At 43.3% G+C, this 26,272-nt stretch overlaps 1 protein-coding gene across 1 annotated transcript in view; it reads left to right on the top strand.

Annotated features, from left to right (window-relative positions):
• The window catches only part of COL4A6 (collagen type IV alpha 6 chain), a gene marked incomplete at its 5' end in the record, with an annotated part of 276,139 nt that overhangs the window by 119,762 nt on the left and 130,105 nt on the right, over positions 1-26,272 (top strand). The window contains one exon of the mRNA XM_080795774.1: positions 11,635-11,718. Within this exon, the coding sequence (XP_080651900.1) occupies positions 11,635-11,718 (84 nt within the window). The remainder of the gene's footprint in view (positions 1-11,634; positions 11,719-26,272) is intronic.

The raw sequence follows: 26,272 nt of genomic DNA, 5'->3' as shown, positions 1-26,272 counted from the left end.
TTCAGGTAAGAAGGAGTTATTGAAGTTTCTTGAGAGAATACAGAATATAACATAGCATCTAAGTTCTAGAAAATATCTCTTTACCTTTTCCAATTATACTTCTCACTTTCTTCTTTTGATTACAGTTATCTCCGTCATTATGTTTTAAGTTCCTTGAGTGCAGTAAATATTGCATTATTTTCTAAATATTTGTCTTTTTCCATAGCGTCTAACATGGTGCTTTGATTTACAGCAGATGTGCATTAAAGGTTGTCCTCAAATCAGTTAAGTGGATTTGGTGTAAGAAAGCCTTGGTTCTAGTCTTGTCCCTTTCTGGCCATGCCCCCCTATTTAATTATGTCTTAGATCCACTCACTCCTCCCCATCCAACCTCCATGACCCTTGTTCAGACCACCATCACTGCAACAGTCTCTTAATTGGTCTCCCACCCCACTACCCACCCTCCTGTCCATTATCCTTAGTGCCATTAGAACATTTTTTCTCAAGTATCAATCTGGTCAAGTTATTCCCTACTTAAAATTATTCAGTGACTTCTTACTGTTCTGAGGATAAAGAGCCAACCTCCCTAACATTGCCAATGAGATTCTGCATGGGCAGGCATTTCCCTGCCTGTACACCATCATCTCATGTCACTGCCCCCTCTACATTCTTGTTCCAGTCACTCTGGCTTTCTTTAAAGTCTCCCCTATGTACCATGCTCTCTTTCACCACAGGGCGTATGCCTATATTGTCTCCTCTGCCTGGAAGATTCTCTGCCTCACTCCTGTCCATTGACTTAGTTTATGCCACCTCATTCTTCAGACCTCAGTTAAACTATACTTCCTTAGATAAACCTTTGCTGATCCTACCATGGAAGCCAAGTGCCCCTGTTACATGCCCTCATGTCCTTCTGTTGGTGTCCTTTGTATCATATGGCACAATTTTAATTAAAAGATTATCATTTACTCAGCCAATGTTTGTCTCCTCTACAAGATTACACAACAAAGAAGTGAGTCTATTTTATTGAATGGTATACTCCCAGGGTATAATCCAATGCCTGACACAAAGTAGGCAGGCATTCAATAAGTCTTTGTTGAATGAAAGAATGATGTTTATGTCTTAATGATTTAAATATTGTAAAGTTTCCTAGTACTGTGTGTTTCTCTATCACACTTTTCACAATTATTTTTCTTTAAATATTTGTATAATTGATCTGTATTCCATATGAGAATGTAAGCACCCTGATGGCAGGGACTATATTGATCTTTTAAACTGAGTTACGGTTTACAAACAATGAAAGGTACAGATTATAATCATATACTTTCAGACACCTGGGTGGCTCTGTTGGTTAAACTTCAGACTCTTGACTGTGGCTCAGATCATGATCTCAGGGTTGTGAGATGGAGCCCCGCATCGGGCTCCAGGCTCAGCAGGGAGTCTGCTGGAGATTCTCTTCCTCTCCCTCTGCCCCTCACCCCTTGCTTGTGTGCCTGTGCATGCACACACTATCACTTTCTATAAATAAATATATCTTTAAACATGTTTAAAAATATATACTTTGATGAGTTTTGACAAATGTGTACACTCAAACAAAATATAGAACATTTCTGCCACCCCAGAAAGTACCCTTTTACCTCTGAGTCACCTCCCTACCCCCCTACACCACAGAGGTAACTGCTGTAATGATTTGGGTTTTCTTGGACTTGCTTTGTGTTTTAGAGCTTTGTATAAGTGGACTCGTACTAAATGTGCTCTTACGTGTCTGGCTTCTCTAATGTCTGTGAGATTCATCCCTGCAGTTACGTGCATTGATAGTTGGTTCATTTTTTTCCCCCTGAATAGTGTCCCTTTGTACAAATATACTGCAGTTTGTTTATCCATTCACCCATTGGTGGATATTTGATCTCGTTCCACTTTGGGGTTATTATGAATAAAGCTCTACGAGCTTTCCCATACAAGTCATATTCAATGTTTTTATTATCATATCCCCCCACCTAGCACAGTGCCTGACCCTCAATAAATATTCATTGAGCAAATGAATAAATCTAATCCTCACATTGTCAGTTATAACTCTACCTTTCCTTCCTAATTGGATATTAGGATGCAAATGAGGAAGAGTGACCCAATTACAGGAACTCGAATACTCTTTGAATTTTCTAAAAAGTAAGTTGCAGAGTTTGTACTTTAAATATTATTAATAGCAACTCCTTTAACACACCTCACAACCAAACTTGTCACACAAGTGTGTGATGTATGTGCCCCCAGTAGGATTTCCAGATTAAAAAATAGGATAGAGTTAAATTTAATTTTCAGATAAACAACAGATGAATTTTTCATATAAGGGTGTCCCAAATATTGTATGGAACATATTTATGCTAATTTGGGACACACTTATAAAAAGTGTTTCCTTGTTTTTCTGAAATTCAAATTTAATTCAGCTGCCTGCATTTTTGTTTGCTAAATCTAGTCACCCTCTATGTGAACTGTGGAACTTCTCATCCTTAGGCCCTTTCCAGCGTTAAAGCTTAAAGATTCCTCACCTGCTCCCAGTGACTGGCCCTAGGAAATGCTGTTTTTTCATAGTTGCTCAGTAAGTACTTACTGGCAAGGGAGAGGGAGGCATATACTTTAAGAATATTATAGGCAACATTTAGTTCATCTATTTGTGTGTTAAGCATTTGCTTAAAAAATTCATTTTAAGGTCTTATTGAACAGTACATCCCCATGGGTCCTGGTTCATTCTGGCTGGCTAGGGCTTTTCCAAGTGAAATCTAGCATGGCTGTTCTCCTCCCCACCCCCTGTCCCCATCAGTTATGTTTGTGGATGTGTGTGAATACAGACAGATGTCAGAGGGAAATGCCTTCCTGAACTACTCTATAATGTCTGGTATCAGTGTCATCCTTAAAATAAAGTGTGGGTGATAAGTTCCACCTGGTAAGGAGCCAGCTCCCACAGATTACTTCCTTCTTTCTCCAGAGCCTTTCATTCATAAACTCAGAAGGAGCTGTTCTTAAAAAGCAAATGCACATTAAACATGGGACAAGACTCAGCTTGGTTTAATGTGCATATGTGCATAAATTTCAACGAACAGATTCTGTTTTAAAATTGCTCAAAGTAAAGTCAAACTCTCTGTATTATTAGCCTGAGGTTTGGAAACCTAGACGGATGCTAAAGGGGCGTGGCTTAGTGGAAAACGCTAGTCATTATCAAGAATGTGGCCCCAGGAATAGATCTGATCCAGCCAAAGAGGTCTCTCTGGATTTCTGGGCCCTGAACTGCTAAAATGGCACCTTGGTATCTTGTATCACTTTTCCCTTTTAGAAGTTTAGCTGTGCACTGAAAAGAGAAGCCCTGATTTTGAGTCTTTGCTTTGTAATTTAACCAACAAGAGACACCAGCTCTCTGAGATTCAGGTTTGTGTGGGGTTTTTTTCATCTGAAAAAATGGACATATAAAAATTCTTCTTTTGCATGTTCCAAAAAGATTTATGAGAATCATATATAAAACTTGTTCAGAAATTATAGAAATGGCACAAGGAATATTGTAAGGTAAGTAAACCAAAGTTGATTTTAAAAATGCAAAAGAAGAAAAAGGGCACCACTCTCTTGACTTTGATCTTTCTTTTCCTGACGTCTCAATTTCAGGCTAATTCCTGGAACTAGTGACAGTGGGTCTGATGGAAAACAAAAACAAAACCAAAAAAATAAGAGACAGAGAGTGAGGATACCAGAGTTTTTAGCCCAACTCTGACACTGACCTTCCAATATGGAGAAAGTCACTAACAGCTGGGCCTCCATTTCCTCATCTTGAAAATGAGGAAGTGTGGAAATGAGGAAATGAGGAAACGGGGGCCCACTCAATCACTGAGTGGGCCCCTGTTAGGTCGGGTAGGCATAGTACTAGATATTGTAACTGTAAATAATACCAGCTAACATGTTGAGTATACTAGATATGCCAGGCAATTTGCTAGGGATATTATCTCTAACCTCATGAAACCCCACAAAGTAAAATTTTATCCCTGTTTTATAGTTCACAACATCGAGGCTTAGAGGGTTGGTTTTAAATTGATTTGCCTTATGGTAAATAAACCAAAGTCTTCAATCTCCATGGTACTGTCTAGGAGGATAGTTGAAGATATAAAGAAATCATTGTAATATTGTGTATGGGTGTATGTTCCTACACATACCTGTGCATCTAAAATATCCATTTTAGACTCATGGTAGGAAATCAGATGAGATTGGGTGTGAAAGGTTTTTTGAAGAAATCTTAAATTATCAAAGTGGAATAGTTCTCTTACATTGTATGAAATCAGGATTGAGCAACCATTTCGACCATTTACTGAGTTACTTCAAGGAGAATTTATTCTATTCCATTCTATCTCATTTTGTTCTATGTAGAGTAGTAACAGGCCCCAGCCCCTCCATGGCATCACCTCTTCTTTCCCCCGAGATCTCGTCACAACTTGAAAACCCACAAATTTCTTCAACTTTGCCAGAATCCATCATCCATCGATTCTACTACATTTTTCACTGCCTCTTACCCACTGCCTGCCTGTGTTCACTTCCATCCTTAGGAAGCCTAGATTCCATGGTCCACCATTATAATTCCTTTCTTCTGTACAATGCTGAATCTCTTGCCTTTCCTGTCCTTTATCCCTCTTACCTAACAGAACCCAACTGTGATTACACCTGATTCTTCTGCTAATCTGTATCTGTACCCACTTGGCTGAACAAGGCTAAGGAAAACCTCACAGTGTTGATAACTGGTGTTAAGTTCATGACCGCTAATCTCAACTGGGCCCTTAGAGCTGCCTTGCAGTTCTACCATGTTTCCTTGGTTCTCCTTCCTGAAATTGCTGTGGTCCAGATTACCACATTGTTAGATCTGCTGGTATGTTCTCATCCTGCATTTTACTTGACTTATCAACAACTTAGCACAGTTTGTCACTCTTTCCCTGCATTTTATCCCTTGGTAGAATCATCTAGTCTTGTGGCTTTATATAGATACCAATGGTGGCAAGAGATAGTGCTCACCAGATAATCCCTGTTCTCTCCTACTTTCCATGCTCTTATCCACCATGTCTAGTTCTTGCAAACAGCAATATGAGCACAGTAGGGAGAAACTCAGAGAAAGTATTAGCATCTGAGGAAATGGAGTAGCTACACAGAAGCAGCTTGAAAATCCAAGTCAGTTCTGGGAAAAAAAAAACAAGTCACTATGGAGACCTGAATATCCCTCATTGAATCGTGACATGAAAAAAATAAATAAATAAACCTTAGCTGTTTTAAAGTACTGAGATTTGGGGTTTGTTACTACAACAGAGTGAAGTCTGTACTGACCAAAGCACTACACATACAAGTTCAAGCTAGCCATTCTCCCTGGGACTCCAGATTCCATAGCTAGCTGACCTACAGAATCTACTAGCTATCCAATGTCTCCACTTAGATGTCTACTAGACACCTCAAAACCAGAATTCTCAAATGTATTTTTTAATATTTTATTTATCTGAGAGAGAGAGCATACAAATGGATGGGGGTGGGGAGCAAAGGGAGAAGGAGAAGCAGGCTCACCACTGAGCAGGGAGCCTGACTTGAGGCTTTATCCCAGGACCCTGAGATCATGACCTGAGCTGAAGGCAGATGCTCCACTGAGTTGCCCAGGTGCCCTCAAAACCAGAATTCTTGACCTTCCCCCTCAAAGCGCCTCCTCCAACAGGAGATGTCACTCCTTGTCTCAAAACCATTTTTTAAAGTTTTTGTTTATATTCCAGTTAGTGAATATATGGTGAAATATGAGTTTCAGGTGTACAATATAGTACAACACTTCCATACATCACCCTGTGCTCATCAGGACAAATGCCCTCCTTAATCCCCATCATTTAGTTCCCCCATTCCCCCACCTACCTCCCCTCTGGTAACCATCAGTTTGTTCTCTAGAGTTAAGAGAAAGTCTCTTTCTTGATTTGTCTCTCTGTCTCTCTTTTTTTCCCTTTGCTCATTTGTTTCCAAAGGCAAAGTTCTTACAGTGGACTCTAAAATCTTTCACAATCTGGCTCCTGCTACATCTTGGACCTCATCATCATTTCTATTCCCTTTATTCTATCCCAGCACCCTGGCCTCCTTGATGCTCAACCAAAACATCCCGCCTTTGCTCTTACTCTTCCCTTGGCCTGGAAAGCTCTTACCCCAGATTAACTGCTTAGCTCCCTCCCTCATTTCCTCTAACAGGGGTCCTCAAACCTTTCCAGACAGCAGAATCACCCAAAGACAGATTGCTGGGCCCTACTCTGAAGTTTATGATTGATTAGGTCTAGGAGGGGGCAGTAATTTACATTTCTAACAGGTTTCCAGAGCTAATGACACTGGCCCAAGGACCCTGCTTGAAGAAACACTATTCTCTGCTCAGAAGTTTCCAGATCAGAGCGCCTGGGTGGCTCAGTCAGTTAAGCAGCTGACTTCGGCTCAGGTCATGATCTTGGGGTCTTGGGGTCCTGGGATCAAGCCCCATGTTGGGCTCCCTGCTCAGTAGGGAGTCTGTTTCTCCTTCTATCCCTCCCCTTGGCTTATGATCTCTGTCTCTCACTATCTCCCGAATTAAAAAAAAAAAATTTACTGTATGACCAAAGCCTTCCCTGACTTCCTTATATAAAGTGACAACCTGACTGCAACACTTTGTGTCCTTCTTACTCTGCTTTGTTTTCTCTTTGTCTTTCCCCCTGGATTGCAAACACCATGAGAGCAGGGATTTGGTTTCACTTGTGGCTGTATGATATGACCTCTAGCTCCCATGCCTAGCATGGCACCTAACACAGCGTAGATGCTTAATACATTTTTGTTGACTGAATGGTCAGAATAAAATGTTGTACAGCCAGCTTTCTGTGATCTAAGCTCCTGGAGGAATTGGTCACAAAAATAACTCACTTTTGGGTGCCTGGGTGGCTCAGTTGGTTAAGCGTCTGCATTCAGCTCATGTCGTGATCTTGGGGTCCTGGGATCAAGCCCTGCATCAGGCTCCTCACTCAGCAGGAAGCCTGCTTCTCCCTTTCCCTCTGCCTGCCACTCCCCCTGCTTGTGCTCTCTCTCTCAAATAAATAAATAAAAACTTTTTAAAAATTAAAATAAAAAAATAAGAAAAAGAATAACTCACTTTTGCCAACTATTCATGCACTCCAGCTAAGCTACTTTTCCATTCTTACATTACATCTCTTGCTTCCTGGGTTACCTTGTGTGTCATTGTCATCCCTGCCACCACTCTTGACTGAAAGCACTGGCAATGTCAGGAAAAACCAACTGACTTCTGGAAGGGACACTGTGATGTAAATCAGGATGTATTTCAGGAAACCGAAGGGGAAGGAGAATCCCAAGCAGAGTTGGTCTAACACTGGGAACTCTGTTGTCCTGAGAGCAATTATTTCACAACCCTTTACTGAGTACCAGCTTGTGCAAGGGCTACAGAGAAGAAGAAAACAGAGTTCTCTTTCCAGTCTGATGGCAGAACCAAACAGATTGAGTCAAATATGACAAATCACCATTAACAGAGAGGGGGCAGTAAGAACTTCTGCTCAAAATCGCTGAGAGGGAAAAATTGGTGCTGGGAGAGGGACGGGGTTGGCGGGGGGGGGGACAGTTCTTCACCAAGACGATGGTGTTTGAGCTGGGTTTTGAAGAATCTGTAGAAGTTTGGTTTGTGATAAATGTGAAAATGGGGTAGAAAAGGCATTTTGGACACAGGAACCAGCATCAGCGAATGAATAGATGTGATACTGGTGATAGATAGATACTGATGCTATTAAAAATACTATATAATCAGTTATATGCAGACATCAACAAATCCAAATGGATGTCCTAACCAAGCTGAGTAGATATCAGCCATAGACAAACTGGCATGGATATATCGTCCCATCCCACTTGACTCTCAGCTCCAGGAGAGGCCGGGGTGTTATGCCGAAGAGTGTGGCATAGCTAATATCCACGTAATAATAATAGCTGACGCCAAATGCTTACCATGAGGCAAGCACTGTGCTTTGCATGGTTTATCTTATTTAACCCTCCAATCAACCCCTAGATGGTAGATATTGTTGCCATCTCCATTTGACATTTTAAGTCACTTGTCTCAGATTAGTCCCAACTATGCTGGGATTTAAGCCTCTACAGATTGACTCCAGAGTTTATATGCTTATCCAAGGCACACTGGCTCAAGTAATGGCTAGAACATAGGTCGTCCCTCTTAACACTATGGGAATATACAAAGAGGTAAAATAGATTGACCTTGCCTTATCAACATTACTGTTTGGTTGAGGAAACAAGACACTCAACCATGCAACCTCAGAAACATTGCAAGTACTGTCACGAAGCGACACGTGACACTTGCCCAGTGGGTGGGCCTGCTGAGTCATTTTGCTGAGCTAGAGTGCCCATGGAAGAAATGGAACTTGAACTTGGCCTTGAGAGGTATGGAATAGCGGGAAGAATGTGGAGTTGGAAGGGAAGTATGAGGCTTCACTTGCTAACAATGAGACCTGGACCAAAGTTCTTTCCTTCATGGTTCTTATCCAGAAAATTAGTGATGTGGATTAGACTTCTTACCAGAAGTACCCTACCCCTAGGAGGTATTTTGCAAATTGTGAGGTCAGTTTTGGTTGTGAAAATAATTGGGAGGTGGCTCTTAGGTAGGAGCCAGGAATGACAGGTGTTCTGCACACTATGAAGAATTGTCTTGTATCTTGCCCGACCTTTAGAAGACCTCTAGACATTCATGTACGTGAGAACTCTTTATAATTATCTGAGCCTAGAACATAACCCCATTTCACATCTCGAGTTGAATTTTTTTTTTCATGGCTTCATTTTTACTGAGTAAAACTACCCAAAAAACAGAGGAAATATTGAGCTTTTTTTTTTCCAGAACTTTACCATGCATTATTAACATGGTGATAGCAACTGCATTCATGGTACTTGAGTCACTGGTACCACATCCCAGGGTCATTCTACTTCAGCAGGCTATCCCATTCATGGTGATCCTGCACTGAGCTGCTTGCCTCTGACAACTTCACATTTTCTAACATTGCGATGTATGAGCATTTATAGATAGGAATACATATTGTAGCATTATAAATGCCTTTCATTTCTGCTTTGCAAGACAGTTATGGCATAATATGTGCTTTTGAAAGTACTTTTTACATCTTTATTATCACTGATTCCGATGAATTTCTTTTCAGGATAGCAAGAAAGAACAATAAATACTTATAGTTAAAAAAAAAAAGGTAGAATGAAGAAGGACTGTATTGGATAACCTCTCAGTGCCTTTGCAGTTTGAATTTTCTGTGGATGTAGGGAAGGGGCTGGGTTTGGAGAGGAAGCAGAGAGCATTCCAGGATGGGAATGACATGAGGGATGTGGCCTGGTGGAGCAGGGGTTGGAGGATCCCCAGACAAGCCAGGAGAAGGAAGAAACTTCCTTAGAGCCTGGTCCTGTCATGTTCCCTGGAAGCCACTCCTTTCATTCCTCCTGCCCTCACTGTAATTGAAGACTCCTGGGGGAACTGCCAGGGCCAGAATGGCAGGAAATTGCCTTTTGGCCAGTGGGGCTTCTCTGGTTACTTCCCTCTGTGACCGAGGGACATGATGGCTTCCTGTCTCTTAGCTGGGTGTCTTTGCCTCCTTGTTCTGCCAAGTTCCCAAGAAACCTTAGCTTCTGTTCCTTCCATTTTTGCCCAGCTCCTTTGCATGGAATTTTATCCCCTGTCTTATCCAGCTCTCTTGCTCCATAAGAGGGATCTGGAAATGTTGGGTCCGTGACCGACACATTTTGTAGGACACCCAAAACGCATTGTTTGGAAGTAAGCCAGAAATACAAACGGATATCCAAACAGCTCTGGCCATGCCTGTTGTGTCCTCTCCCTTGAAGGGGGTAACTTGTATCATTCAGTAACATAATTGTTTTTCTCACTACTAATTATATATGCTCGCTGAAGACAGCTCAGAAAATACAGAAATATGTGTAGAAGCAAACGCAGATTATCTGTTACCCCCAAGAAATATAGTACTTGGCAGGAGACAAGGGTGACAGCATGAGTGAAGGTTAAATTTGGTGCTGGCCTGTTGCCACCCCCTCCAACCACTTCTTCCTCCCACAGCACCTCTTGATCTCACCCTTATGGAATTGCCTGTCCTGTATACCATAAAATGGAAGGCAAACTGGAAAGTGTACAGTAACACTTACCACGTCAAAGGCATATAAGCGATAAAATATCTCATATCAAGAAGGTGTTTGGAATCTAAAACAGCAATATTTTGCCAGAGCTCCATTACCACTACCTTATTTCTGAGGTGTTGTGGTGATAAATTGTTGTGGGAATGTCTAAAGAGATAAGAGACCATCTGAGAAATTCACAGTGCTCCCTAGGAATTAGGAAAAGACTCACAGTACAAAGAGGAAAGAATGTTTAAGTACAAAGCAGGGCTCAAAATATGCCTTTCTCTTTTGAGGAAAAAAAAAAAAAAGAACAGCTGACATTAAACAACAAATTGGGTGATACTAAATCCATCCCAGAGATCAAGTTCTTGTTATAGATAATAGTTGGAATTTATGTTTCGCTTCTCCTCCCCTCCCCAGCTGGATAGGGTCAGAATGGAGAGTCCTTATTTTTGAGCCCTTGCATTGAGACTCTGGGAGACAGAGGACAAGGTCAGGGCTTTGGAGTTAGTTAGACCTGGGTTCAAATCCCAGCTCCACTCAGATGGTCATCAAAACTTTGTTCGTGCCATCTGCGCTCTTCGACATTGGGAATATAACATTGGACAATTTAGATAAGGCCGCTACCTACATGGAGCTTACATTCTAGTGGTGGGGGGAAGAATGTTTAATGTTGCAAGGAGAACACAGTGATATGATTGGAAGTAACTGGGGACTGCCTTAGGTTGAGTAGTCAGGAAAGGTCTCTCTGAGACTAGACAATTGAACAATGACCTGGATGATAAAAAGAGGCCAGCAATAAAACAAAACAAAAACAAAACAAAGCAAAAACTTCTAGGGGAAGAACATTCCAGGCAGAAGTAACAGCAAGGGCAAAGGCCCTGAGGCAGGAACAAGCTTAAGTTTTTATACAACAAAATACCAGTGTGATTGAAGCAGAGTGAGCCAGGGAGAGGGGGAAGAGATGAGGTTAGAGAGGTCCTTACAGGTCAGGTCACACAGGGGCTTTGTAAAAATTCAGCTAGTAATCATTGTCATCATCATCATCAAGCAGATAAGAAAAAAAGGAAGTTGAACGATTGAGGGTATACTGTTCAGTTCCAACTGAGACATTTGAATCTGAAACTGGGGCACAGGGTTGTTACTGTAAGGTTTGAATGATGTGTTGAAAGTGAGCCTGAGGAAAATAATTCTGAGAACAGGGTATAGGGTGGCCATTTTCATCTATCATCACGTTTCTAACACTTGAATTTCTCTCAAGTTCGCTACAGCTATTGCTTTCTCCGTGAACACCAAATACACAAGTTCAGTGTGACTCACGACACCATCAAATGAGATGATTAAGCCACTCTGAACGTATTGGTTAGGAGGAGTGTGGCTAAGGGTCAGGTTCCCTGGGGCTACATTGCTTCTTGGTGCGCCTGGCTTACTAATTTTTTTTCCTCTCTCTCTTTTTTTAAATAGGGAGAGAAGAAGTCCTATGGAAAGCCATGTGGGGGCCAAGACTGCAGTGGTGGCTGTAAATGCTTTCCTGAGAAAGGAGCAAGAGTAAGTGGCTTCTTCCATTGCTGAAGACACACAGTCAAGGGAGTTGTGATCTGACGTGTGTGTGCGTGTGCGCATGTGTTTTCTTTAGACTTAAACTGCTTAGAATCCACTCTTGAGACTTCACGGAATAAGCCAAGTGGTGAGGACCAGCTGGAAGGAACTTTGCTAACCAGATGAGAGACAGAACTAAATTGGTCAAGGTCTCCGCGAGAGCAAAAAGAGGTTTCCTTTGTTGACTTAATGCCAACCTATCCTCAAGGTTTCATCTGGAGTACTTCCAAAAGCCAATTAGGTTGTGAAGAACCAGATCATGTTTGTAGATAGACATGCATTTTCATAGCTCCTCTTTAGCCACTCGGTTCTTCCCTCTGGGAAACAAGTGGTCCAGTTGTTATCTACAGGGATGGGACTGGTCAAAAGTCAAGAGTTTCCTTGGGATGCCTGCGTGGCTCAGTCTGGTAAGCATCTCCCTTCGGCTCAGGCATGACCTCAGGGTCCTGGGATCGAGTCCTACGTTGGGCTCCTTGCTCAGCAAGGGGCCTGCTTCTCCCTCTGCCTGCCACTCCCTGCTCATGCTTTCTCTCTCTCTCTATCTTCTTGGGGCACCTGGGTGCCTCAGTTCATTGAGCATCTGCCTTCAGCTGGGGTCCTGGGATTGGGTCCCCTGTTGGGCTCCCTGCTCCACAGGAGGCCTGCATCTCCCTCTCCCACTCCCCCTGCTTGTGTTCCCTCTCTCGCTGTGTCTCTTTCTGTCAAGTAAATAAATAAAATCTTTAAAATTAAAAAATAAATAAATAAATGAAAGTCTTGAAAAAAGAATTTCCAGGGTAGCCTTAAAGTCCAGAAATTCAGGTGACTGCCCATAAAGAATGATTTATAGATATTATGTTAAAACCTTTGATTTGTTTAAAAACATTATGGGAAATAATTCTGTGTTTTGGTCCTTATTGATAAATCACAGTGAGCACCGTGTGTTAACAGAGCGTTTCCATCAGCCCTTGTATATGCATATGGGAAGCGTTGCCCCAGCTGATTTGTACCCCTGACTCTCACAGAATAAACTGACATCTTTAGTGTACCTCAGGGAAAAAAAAGTATTCGAGGGGGTTCATTTTTACAAAATGAAATATAATCTACATCCCTGTAGAATTCAGATCTTCTGACTTGCAGCTTTGTGTCTGCACTCTGATCACATTCAAGCAAGCCTAAGAGCTTAGACTGTCAAAGGGAGGGAGCGTAAATAGGTCAACCAGACCCTCAAAAATACGGCCAAACAGGGAACAGAGTGGCCACTCCACCTTCTCTTTCATTATATTCCATTTAGAGTAAAGTGAAATATCAAACTATGCCAGAATTTGAAGGAAGAGAAAAAGCCATCTCCTCATCAAAAGGGACAAGACCCATTATACATTAAAGGCATAGATTTAGAGAATCATAAAATAGCAGAAAGAGACAGTATCTTAGTGAGCTTCTCATCTTAACCACTGATTGTACAGAGAAAGTAGACTCTGAGAAGGAAAATGACTTCCTGGGGTCACACAGCAAATTGATGACAGATTCAGACTATTACCTGGGTCCTTTGATTTCTTGCCTATTTACTTTTACCCACTGTTGCCTCCCGGAGAAGTCATGTTCACTGTAGCCACCGAGACACATGCCTCTGCCTCTAATCTTTAACCAGGAAACACTTTAGAAAAAAAGATGGCTCTATAACAAATATATGAATACATTCTTAAATAACATGTAAGTGATAGAGGTTAAGAAGTCTCCTTTGAGATTCCATTCCCCCTGTTGTCTTTCTGGTCTTTTCTTGTACATTATCAGAGACCTGTAGAAATATGAATAAAAAGTTACATTTTCTGTTTTTTCCCCCAAAATACAATCATATATTCTGTGTCTTGTTCTGTTTTTGTTTTTTTAAGCCATTTAATATGTCCTTAAGATCGTTTTCTCTCCCCCATAGTTTAATCCATCCATTCGTTCCTCTTTTGATGAGCATCTTAGGTTGTTTCCAAACATTTGCTGTTTTAAAAAGTGGCAGTGCCCCAGTGGAAATCCTCAAACAGACCTTCTTGTGCATATAGGATCAGAATTTCCAGATACAAGGTAATGAAGATTTTTAATTCTCAAAGCTAGTGCTCACTTACCCCGCAAAATACTCCAATTTACACTCCCATTAGCATTGTACAGGATTGCCCACGTGTCTACACCCTTGCCAACATTTAATACTTTTGCTAATTTGGGTGGAAATCTTCCCAATTGCCAGACTACATGTGAGTACAAGTGTCTTTTCCCATATTCATGGAGCATGTGTATTTTTTCTGTGAATTTTCTGGACATGTCCTCTGTCCACTTTCATAATGAGTGATTCTGACCAACTTATCTTTCCTCTGCAAAGATACCATAAATAAAAATGGCCCAGGTGGAAACACGTGAGATTTGCAGTTTGACGCAAAAAGCATTTCCTGGCAGGTTGTAGGTGATAGGAGGCATCGGTCAGACCCCGCCACCTGGGAACTCAGAAGTAGATCCAGGCTGCTTGTTGGGGGTTCAGAGCCTTTAAAAGTAGGAAATCTTATTTATACATCTGAACAGACCTTAGTCCCACACCAGACAAACATGCTGAAGTCTGTCTTCTTTGAAAACATGGGTGGTTGAACGGCTGTGGGACTGAGAAAAATAGAGTATCACCGCACTGATTGTTTTTTTCTCAATATTTAAAAGGTTCAGAGCCCGCACAGTTAAACACAGTCCTGGAGCTTATTTGTGAAGTCTGTGGTTGCCGGGAACATTTGTCCAAGTTACTGATCCAGACCAAGCTGTAATTCACAAGTCAAGACCAGCGATGTCCTAGTTCCCATATAGATCAGGGGGCCGGTGCATGTGGGGCAGACCTTATGAACGCAGATGCTGGGTGCCACCCGGGCCACCAGGTCCCTTTGAGTCACTCTCCCTACCCTCCTGAGTGCCCAGGGCCAAGCAGGATTGTTTAAACTGACTCCAGCTCTGTTGACCCTGCAGGGCAGTCCCTCAGTATCCCTTTTGTGCAGATGTCAGAAAGATTTGAGACTGTTTTCCTTAGCTGAGCAGCGGGCCCCATTTGGATTTCAAGCTGTTCCCTTCGAGCTCTGTGAGCTGGGAGGGGAATGGAACGTCGGGTCACCCCTGAGATATGCCGCAGCCATTGGCGGCACTGCCTCCTGCCTTGGGGAAACATCCAGTACATAGTTTGCTGGGCAGTGTGTACTTTTCCTTTGCCAAAGTCCTCTTGAACTGACTAGGACATTTACAAAACACCTAATACTCCGGCACAATGGCAATCCAACCCTTTTCTGGTTTAAGCACTCTTGAACTGCTTTCTTGATGGTTTGCCCTGCCTGGTAAAAAGCCTTTGCCTGGCATTGGTGCACTGCTTTGGTACTTCTCTAAAGCACCTTCTCCCAGGGTCCGTATTATCTGTATGCCACAAGGAAGTGTCTTGGCCAAGCTCACTAGCCTGTCCATGGCGAAACTTGCTTAGCCTCCTTTAGGCAAATGTCAACTTTAAAAGATAACATACCTGCTAATGTTAAAGAAAGGGTTTCTTATTTCCCCTTGGGCATCGAAATTTGGACTTATGATTTTATTTTCAGTTTTCTTTCAGGGTGGGGGGATATTTTATTACCTGGGAAAACCATTCTTTGGAGTTTTTTTTCTTCCCTGTATTTGGGTGGGGGAGTGGTAGCATTAGATCAAACAAAATATATCCACCTTTTCCCATCTTTCCTACTGGATTTGCAGGTTGTCTCTGCATTGTACTGCATTGGTGTGTGCTTGAGCTGGGAGCTGGTGGGACTGTGTGTTTTATTCCAAGCCTGCTGTATTCCTTAATACGATTTCAGACTTTTCCCACATTTTTGAGGTGTTCTGGCTGGCGTTTATGTACAGCACAGTGAGCTCCTAATTATGCATGCCACCTAAAGGATTATCACAGGTAATCCCAAACCATGGGGAATACTGGGATTCCTTCCCTCCCCCATCAAGGCTGTTTGTCCCTGTTTTACCTCTGTGTCCTAGCTAGAGAGTTTCACATGAAACACCCCAGGTCTTTTATCTCCTCATCTGCTGCCTGCTTCCTGCTGCTTCTCTGTCAAAAACTGTGTGTTTCCCATGAATTCCAGGCCCAGATGCATTGACCACTAGTTTTGTTTTTTGGGTTTGATTTCCTTTGGTTTGGCTTTGTTTGACTCTCCTCCTGCAAACAGCTGGCGTTCCCTGTGTCAGAAGACTGGTGCCATAGCTACCCAGAGGCCTTTCCACTGGCTCCTGATTTGGGCCATTTTGGTGGACATCTTTCCCTTTTTCCCTGTGCACCCACCCACCCGCACAACCCTACCCTGACTGACCGCTACCATGCACACCCCAGTGTCCTTACCCTCTGCCAAAGCTTATGGTGCACGTGAACTCCTTGGGTGGCCGGGGCTTGCTCCAGCTGCCTGTGTTTGGGCAAGCCTCTTGCCTTCATTGCCCACCCACCTGTCAGCCCTCTGCAGGCTAGCCTCGCTGTGAGCACCAGTCCCCAGTAACCTGCTTGTTGCCAGATCCAATGGACATGTTTCATTCTTTATCTTCTGTTGCCTCTCTGCTGCACGAGACACTTCCTTCCTTCCTGAAACACTCTGTTCCCTTGGATTTCATGATGTTCTTCTCTCTTTGTGTTTCTCCTGCTGTGATTAGGACTCCCCAGGGTTTTGTCCTCGTCCTAGTTCTCTGCTACATCTCCTCTCCCTAGGAGAGGGTGATTTCATAGATGCCAGGGATTTCTGCTGCCACTGATACAATGATAAATATTAAATCTCTACCTTTAGCTCAGACCTTTTTCCTTAGCTTCAGGTCAGCTTAGTCAATTTCTTTATTATTATTATTATTTTTAAAGATTGTATTTATTTATTTGGCAGGGAGAGAGAGAGAGAGAAAGAATAAGCAGGCAGAGGGAGAGGGAGAAGCAGACCCCCCTGCTGAGCAGGGAGCCCGATGCAGGGCTTAATCCCAGGACCCTGAGATCATGAGCTGAGCCGAAGGCAGATATTTAATCAACTGAGACACCCAGGCGCCCCTGGCATGGTCAATTTCTTATTGGCTATCTCTGCTTGGATTTTACTGGCACCACAACCATGTCTCATAGAGAATTCCACTATCACCTCCCACCAGATGTGTCCCTTCCTAAGGCTTAGCCATCTCCTCTATCTCAGCAAATGGCACCACTTTATTGCTCAAGCCAGAAACCTTTCTCCACCATAACCTCCAGGTCATCATCACATCCTGTCCCTTTATCTTCTGAAACAAAGCCCAAATCCATCCACTCTTCTCCATTGGACAAATACCTATTAAAAAATAGGTATTTGTCCAATCCAGGCCCATATAATGTTTTGCCTGAATTACCCTCTGAGCCCCCAGACTGGTCCTCCAATTGCCAGTCTCACTCTTTCCCAGCCGTGTGCCATTCTGTTGTCATAATCTTTCCAGAACATAAATATGATCCTAAAACTCTTGCTCAAAATCCTTCAGTGGCTCCCGGTAGATCTCACAATAAAATCTTAGCTCCAGTAGGCTTAGGAAGTCCTCTGTGGCCTGGGGATTGACTGCTTCTCCCACAACAGCTCTCACCACCAGGAGCCTCCTCCTCCAGAAAACCAAACCAAACCAGACGCCTGAACTGAACTCCTTACAGTTCACAGAACCTGCTGTTATTTAGTAGGGCTCCAGGTTTCATACCTGCTGCTCCATTTCCATGTACTCTCCTTCCACTGGCTCTACCCTCTCTCTGCTGGCTTGCTTCTGTTTACCCATCCTTTAAAACTGAACACAGGTTTCACCTCCTTGTGGAGCTTTCTGTGATCTGCAAAGCTGAGGTCATCTCCTTGCTATTTCTCTCGTGCTGAATCATAGCAAGCTACCGACTTGTCCACTCTACACTAGCTTAGGAACTCCTAAAGGGCAGAGGCTGGGTCTTTTTAGATTCTATGGGGGCAGTAAGCACTACCAACTGTTTTGTAAAGGACTGACCAACTGACCAACCAGTTGGGATGGGTAGGGGTCCAGCCCTACTCTCCACATCGTGGATTAGATGAGAGTCCACTGTCTTGGGGGGACTCTCTTCTGCTAAAAGAATGCAAGGGCTGGGGCAGTCATTTCCATATTGTTTCTAGTTCCTATTAGCTGTAAGCAACACCCCCCTACTTCCCCACACTCTGGTTCCTATAGCGATGAGTTCTTCCTCGAAGATGAGGCTGTTCTTGAAAAATTGTGAGTCAAAGGTAATCACAGACTTTCTTTTTGACAGTGATTATACTCTCCTCCCCACCAGGCCTCTTAGCTTTCTGCAAAGTTAATGGCCTTGAGTTTCCCTTGTTCCCCTCCCCTTGTGGGAGGAAAGGAACAGCTTTTGAGCAGGGAAGTAGCCATCAGGTGGTAGTAAGGGAGGGAGTTTAAAAAAAAAGAAAAAAATTAAAAGTCTCTGTGGAATTCAGTATACTATGATTATTTAAGTGCAGGATAGTTGATGATAAGGTTAAAATTTAGTGTCTCTACACCAGATCAAGGTGCACTCATAGCCCAGCAGATGTTTGTGGTGATCTTAATCCATTCATTGATCGTTTGGGGGCAGCGTGGGGTTTATCCATACTAATGAGGTAGGCTTCTGTTAGGAGCCGAGAAGCCGGAGGAGATAATACGCAGCAGTGACATCAAGAGTTCCACTTTAGATATCCAGAGACCCAGGCAGCAGGCCGGAGTTTTGCTAACTGGATGACTTTGGACTGATGCTTTCCCCTCTCAGGGTAAAATGAGGTAAAATGAGGGTTTTGTGCTGGGTAATCTCAAATAGCCCACCAGCTCTGATCAACTAAGACACTGTTACAATACTGCACCTTGACAGTCCCTTGCCCCCAGAGTGTCTTGTGCTTTCTAGTGTTGCAGGGAGATATGGAAGGCAATGGCTGACAGTGTCTGACCCTTTGGAGTCATGTCTGGGCAGTCGCCTCAGATGTAAATCAATTGCTGTGGCCTTTTACTGCCGATGCTGGGAGCTTCTCACAGCTGAAGCTGCCTTGCCCGGGAGTTCTTTCTTCCCATAGTTCTGGCTTCACAGACCCACTCTTTAGGCTAAGCATTGTTTGAGCCTCCCACTGCTTGAACACATTACATACACCATTCCAATGAAAGGAAACAGGTTCCCCTCTACATCCCTGGGGAAGAGTTCTGTGCGCAGATCTCTAGAGACCTCTTGGTTTTCCTGGGATTGGCCCGCTGACCCATATGTCAGAGACATTGGCTGTCAAGACATGGGTGAGTGTCCCGCATGCCAGTATGTGACATACTGTCTTCTCATAGAGTCTACCATCATCTTCCCTTGCCAGCTGGTTACCCCTTTCCTAACTTCCTCCTTTGGCCATCCATGCTTCCCTCCCTCTTGCTCCGGCATTTCCAGCTCTCCATCCCTCCTTCCCATTGCTCCACCATGGCATCCTCACCCTCTTCTTCCCCTCTGCTTTCAAGTTGCCTGGGATCACTTCCTGTGTCACTAGTCCATTTTTGGTCATCTATCAAAAGGCACGTCATCATGCAGGATATTAAAACTTAGGATTTGTTTAAAAACATTATGGGATAGCATGCCTGGGTGGCTCAGTTGGTGAAGTGTCTGCCTTCAGCTCAGGTCATGATTCCAGAGTCCTGGGATCGAGTCCCACGTTGGGCTCCCTGCTCAGTGAGGAATCTGCTTCTCTGCCCTTCCTCTGGCTTGTACACTCTCTCTCTCTCTCTCTCTTTCTCTCTCTCTCAAGTAAATAAATAAAATCTTGCAAAAATTATGGGTTATATTCAAAGTCTTATTCCTTATTGGCAAATTGCAGTGAACACCGTGCATTAGCAGAGCGTTTCCATCAGCCTACAGCAGCAGGATGTCAGAAAGAGTTGCTGGGATGTACTTTATAGAAGCGTACCCACTTATCCAGAGATTCATACCCTCAGAGCCTGGATCAGTGGTCTCCAAAACTGGGGGGGAGGAGGGAGCACCGTGCACACAAGTCAGTCCATTGGCAGTATTAAAAAAAAATACTACAATTCCCCATTTAAATTGAGAAAGTCTAGAAAACAATTCAGATTTGGATTGAATTATTTAACTTACGTAAAGTGCTTACAACTAAGTACCATGTGAGTGTTAGCCATTATTACTGCTATTGTGGAGTCTGTCAAATATGTGGTGCACATACTGTCCCGGGCACCCTCATCCAGTGGGTCTGTCTTTGGCTTTCCCGTTGCATATGTCCCATGAGGCATTCTGAGGGAAGAGTGGGAGTCTAAAGACAGGAGGCCTGATGCTGGGGTCCTCACATTTTTCCCCCATATCTATACCAGAGATGTCACTATTTCCTTGAGCCCAGTTAAGTGGATTTATGGATTATATTCTCTAGCTACAGTAACCCTCACAAAATGGATAAGTGCCTTAAGAAGATTCCTGCAAATAAACCATGTCTTGAAGATAAAACTCATAATGCGAGCATATGAAAATGGCAGCACTCACACTCCTAGACTGAGTTTTTCCATCAGCTTCATTATAAGGTGAAAAACCCCAATAATCTACCCGACAAGGTGGCAAAAAAGTAATACAAGAATAATCAAGAAGACTATATGAAATATGGATTTATACCCATTCTCAGTAATGAAAACTCTTGTCCTAAATGCATGTCCTAAGTGTATATTGTACCTTGAAATGTTCACTAATAATATAATTGAAGCCATCATGACAAGACATTTGACATGAGATACGTGAGATTTACTTCATCTTTTTACATTTTCTGTATCTTGTGTGTTTCATTATATATATGTAGAGTAGGACATGTATTTAATTTCAATAATTATTAATGATATATCATATTTTGTGTATTACATATATAAAGAGAGAGACAGGGGCAGACTGAAAGAGAGGAAGCATGCTCAAATTTTTTTTTCCCTGAAAAAGTAGGCAATCAGAAAGATTTGGAGGCCACTGACCCAGACCACACTTAGAATAGATGGGGACCCACAAACAGAGCAAGAGAACTTCTTGAAATCTTTTGCTTTTTCCCTATAGAATGGCCATGCCATCAACTTTAGAGCTTCACCTTGGCAACTTTACATAAAACAAAGCAATGGGAATGTTAGGAGTTGGGAGAAGTGAGACAGTAAAGAAATGTAAAAATCATAAAATTTCAAGCCTAGAAGGTTGGATCCAAGCCCCAAGTGGCATATCATGGTTTGTAAAAGGCTTTCCCAGCTTGCCTGTAAAAGCTCTTGCCCTCATTTTAAATAGGAAGACTTGTGGAAGAAACAGCTTCAGAGAGGTTAAAAGACTTTCCCAAGGTCCCTTGTAAGTGGCAACGCTGAGATTTGAAACAAGTATCCCACCCACCCCCTAGTATGTTTTCTGCTATGCCAAATGGCCTCTTCGTCCCATGACCATAACCAGATGAGTTTACTTGGGTTGTAACTGTTGTGAAGGGAGGGACACTTGCGGGGGAGAAAATCAGCTAAGATGTAAACCAGATACCAGTAAATTCATAGTCCTTCCCCTGCCTCGGTGAGAAGTAACTCCTGACTGCATGTATAGCGTCTGTTTAATCCTCATCTAGGTTTTAAAATGTTTTCCTCATATTCCTGTCTTTTAAAAGCTAAAGAAGGGACGCCTGGGTGGCTCAATCGGTTAAGTGTCTGTGTTCAGCTCAGGTCATGATCTCAGGGTTCTGGGATCAAGCCCCACATCAATCCTGCTTTTCCCTCTGCCTGCCACTTCCCTGGCTTTTACTCTCTCTCTCTCTCTCTCTGACAAATAAATAAATAAAATATTTTTAAGAATTAAAAACAAATAAAATCTAAAGAACTCAGGAAAGCCTGGGTTTCGTCTGTGACTATAGGTTTTGTGAGGAGTCATGCCAGTTTTCATAGTTCTGGTGCAGGGCTCTCCCTCTATGTAAACCACTCGTTGTATGGCAGTTCACTGCAATGGAGTTGGAAATGTGTGTAGATGAAATTCCCAAGTATATGTCAGGGAAGTCATTTGGTGTCTATCCTGAGAATACTTGCATTAATGGAAGCCTTCCCAGACTATTTAAGAAAATTAATTGCATGGCACCTCTCTTAAGCTATAGTAGAAGTTGATGGGGGATAAAAAATGTGCATTGCTTTGCAGAAATTTGCTTCACTGTCATCTCTTCAAAAGAGCTTTTCTTTTAACAAATGGGGCACATGGCCATTTATTTAATGGCCACCTTTATTTATAGAGATGGAGGTCCCAGACTATGTCCTGTATTTTGTTTTTCTCATTGTGTTGTGTGAGGTTCGAGCCCATTAGACATGATTTAAGAAAGCACTCTGGGGGCTAAACATTGGTGCAGGCACTGTGGGGAATTCAAAGATATTACAAGGACCAGACCTCTATTTGGAGAGACAACACACACACACACACTCACATACACACACACACACACACACACACACACACACAGACACGTGCACGCGCACACACACAGTCCAAGACACTGCATCCCATTGAAAATCTGAAAGGCAGAGCACAAGTCCTCAAAAGGAGATATTGGTATGGGCTAGAGTGATTAAACAAAATATTTTTTAAAATATTATGACAAAAAAAAAGTTTCTTTAAGACCATTAGTTTGGTGGGGGTCGTGCAGGGCAGATTGGTGTAGGAAGACATGAGAGACAGGTAGAATGCTCCCCATTTTTAGAGATTAATTGACATATCCCAGCTCCCTTGGCACCACAGAAAGGAAAGTGTGCATCCTTTTCTGCTGCTCAGATCCTATGTTTCTTTCATTGATTCTCTCCAGCCTTGAACACACACACAGACACACATCCACATTCACCTAATACAGTGATTGGATAACAAGGGCCTCGTTTCAGATGAATGTATCACCTTTTCATTTTTTTTTTTTAATGACCTGGAAGATGGGGCTAGCTCCTTTTCCCCTTACATTCCTCTAACTCCTTGGAAATGAGTATTTCCACTGGTGAGTCCCTACTGATCCCAAATGAGGAAATTCATCCCCAAACCAAGTGGAGTCCACAGCACTGAGGTGACCCTTGTCTTGATTACAGAGGAGACTGTGTGATGCTTTTCTCCATGGGAGACTAAGAGCTCCTGCCGTCACTGCAGGGCCTAGGGAGAAAGGCCAACTCAGTGGGTTCTGAAAGAGCTTCTGTTTCCTACTTGACACATTTTGTTACAGGAGTTATGAGTGAAAGGTAGAACTTGGGAAACATGAAAGAAGGAAGCCATTGTTTCCCTTAAGACAAATTTGGAAGTGTGGTCAGCAGAGATATCTACAGAGTACCTTGGCATTGTGTCCTTATGCTGAATTACCAACTGTGACCATGGCAGTTTCGTTCCGTGGACTTAACTGAGCCCTTGGCTCTGCTATGACAGCTTCTACACTTTTTAATCCTCAGTTTTACAAGCTTAGTTTTAGTCTTTAATTTTTGAGAACCCAAAGAGGGAGAAAAAAGCTCATTCCTTTGGACCCCAGGGAAATTACTGTATATGTTCAGTTATTGTCCATATCAAAGAAACCATGATCTCTGTCCCCATGCATGTCTTTGCTAGTTTGAGTAATTGTAGCAACTTGGCATTCCACTGTTTTAGTTGGGCTCCCTCTTGGAGCTGACACCAGTCACTGATTGCTTCCCCCTTCACATGTTGCTGGGGGAATGCCAGTAAAGCTATGAGCAAAGGAGGGAGCTGGGGAGAAACATGCTGTGGGGCCCAGAATGGAATGAGGGGTAAGCAGGGTTCAGGAGCCAGGTTTCCCCAGAGAGAGACAAAAAGAAAGCAAACAAAAGGAAGAGACAGGTCTAAACAGGCTCCCCAGACAGGGCCCCTTTGCTATAAGAACAGAGCCTTAAACTTCACAAAGCTCAGGGAGGGAAGGGAGCCAGGGGTTAAACACAGCCTTTGCAACTCAGTTGAAGAATTATTAACTGAGTATACACAGAGAGAAAAGGCACACATGTTCACATAGAGCAACATTTATTCTTCTTAAAACCCATTCAGACCCTCCATGAACTCAAAAATGAACCTAAACCTGTATATCCACATAGATAGTGATCCCCCCAAATCCGAAAGGTAGCCACCCATACATAGATAGAAACATAGAGATTCAGTGAGGCTCAGGAGGGCACCCAAGAAGACACCCGGAGCCCCATGATGCCTAACACAGGCTGGTTTTTGAGACATGTGCTGGGGAGCTTAGTGGCCTCATTAAATCCATTGTGCCAAGTGTGAGCCCATGGTTCCAGTGACTGACAACTAGGGTAAGGCGAACTAACTTCTGAGTTTTACCTTCCAAATTGCATCAAAACCTCACTAAAGCTTTGAGAGCAGGATGAAAACATATCTCCTTCCTCCCTTGTGGAGTGAGGAGCCGGGCTTGAAGGCCTCCAGGGTTCCTTGGCGGAACCAGAGTGTAGAGGGTCACAGAAGCCCCTGCCAGGCTATAAAGGAGCCTAATGACAAAAGGTCCCCCCTGTGACCAGCCCCCACAGGGCCTCCACCATTCCCCAGGTTCCCAGATTCCTGAGGGGAACTTGATCTGGCCCAGGGGCCTGCACAGGCTCTTCATGTCATCCCCAGAAGGCCCCACTCCTTGGGAGCCCCAAGCACGAGCTCACTCCCACACCACCCAGCCCCACGGAGGCACGGGAGACCAGGTCTCTGAGGGAACCTCTTGGGGCTCAGTCGCAAGGCTGCCATCCATGGGAGGGGGCCCTGCCTAGCCCAGCGGGAGCGACAGAACCTCTTCTGCAGCCCAAGGGGGAGGCGGCCGCCCCACTCGAAGCAGCTCGGGGTGACCATAGACCACTGCCCGCTGCCCGCTGCCCGCTGCCCCATCGTGCCTGTGGCCCAAACCGAGTGGCCCTTGTCTCTTTGCAGGGGGAGAAAAGAAAACAAACGCAGCCTGGGAACTGCAAACCAGCTGCCAAACTGAAAGGTCCTCAAGTGTCCCTTGTCCCTCACCCCCCTCCACAAAAACCACTTACCTCATGAAAAAAGGGAGGACATTTAGACTCACAGGACATCAGAGCCAGAAGGCACTTTAGAAATCATCTAGTCCAACAACAATTTCATCTTACGTATGAGGGTCCAGAGTGGAGAAAAAATTAATTATGAAGGCCAGTGGTGTGTGTGTGTGTGTGTGTGTGTGTGTGTGTGTGTGTAGTGTGTTTGGCAATGAGAGAGAGGGAAAGAGAGAGAGTCGGATTCAGAGACTATATGCAAGCCCAAATCACGGAACTTGTGAGCAGGAAGGCACTTACTCGGCCCAGTGGCCAGATACTCTTCGTATTTCCCAGAAATCCACAGGTACCCAGAAGAGGGTAGGAGAAATTTCTCATCTTCATGGGACAAATAATTCCAGTGGTTGAGAGCACAGGTATTGGAGCCAGATAAACCAGCCTTTTAAGACCTGGCTCTGTCATTTACCAGATGTGTGATCTTTGCCCTGTGGTTCACAACCAAGGGCACTCTTTTCCCCCAGGGAATATTTGGCCAGGTCTGGAAAGTGTTTTGATTGCCATGGTTGGTGGGGTGCTACTGGCATCTAGTGGGTAGAAGACAAGGATGCTGTGAAACATCCTACAATGCACAGGACCCTTCCCCCACAACATGGAATTATCTGGCCCAACATGTCAAGATGTCAAGGTTGAGAAACCCTACATCAAGCAAATGACTTAACCATTCTGAGGTTCAGTTTCTTCATCTGTGACCTGGAGTAGCAGTAACTATCTCAGGGTTATTATGATCATTGCATGGGCCAACTCATACACATAAACCAATCGGTGTAGTACCTGACAACAAGTAAATGCTCCATTAATTATTAGCTATTAGTATGATCAAACCCTCCCTTAACGTCACGTTCTCCTATAGTTGCCATCCCATTTCTCTGCTTCCCTTATAGCATTACACCTTGAAATAGCTGTTTATACTGAAAATCTTCACTTTCCCTGTTCTCTCTTGAATCCACTCTAATTAGGCTTTCATTGTCACCACTCCTTTCTTATAAAGCTCACCAGTGACCTCCACATTATTAATTCCAATGATCATCTCTCAGTCTTCTTACTTGGCCTACCACCAGCATTTGAAATTGCTTTTCACTCTCTCTTGAAAAACATTCCTTGCTTGACATCCAAGATACCACACCTTTAATTCTCTTCCCACCTTGATGAAGAAAGTTTCTCAGTCTTCTTTGCTCCAAGTGGAGAGGGACTTGGTCTGATTTGTTTTGTTCTGTTGAATGAAGGAACAAATAAGATTTATTGTGAGGATGGAATAAGATAATGTATATAAAGAGCTCAGCACCCATTAAGCACTTAATAAATGGTCATCATCATCACCACTACTACAGCTGTTATCACTGATGTTATTGTGATTATTATTATTATTATTATTATTCTCACCTGCTGGGCTTTAAGGCCCTTGAACATGGGATCAATGTTTAGTGTCTTAATATTCCCTTATATAGAACTTTAT

Source organism: Martes martes (assembly GCF_963455335.1).
Source record: "Martes martes genome assembly, chromosome: X".
In the NCBI taxonomy this organism is placed as follows: Eukaryota; Metazoa; Chordata; class Mammalia; order Carnivora; family Mustelidae; genus Martes; species Martes martes.
The sequence above is the reverse complement of the archived record's forward strand: the minus strand, read 5'-3'. Positions and strand labels throughout refer to the sequence as shown.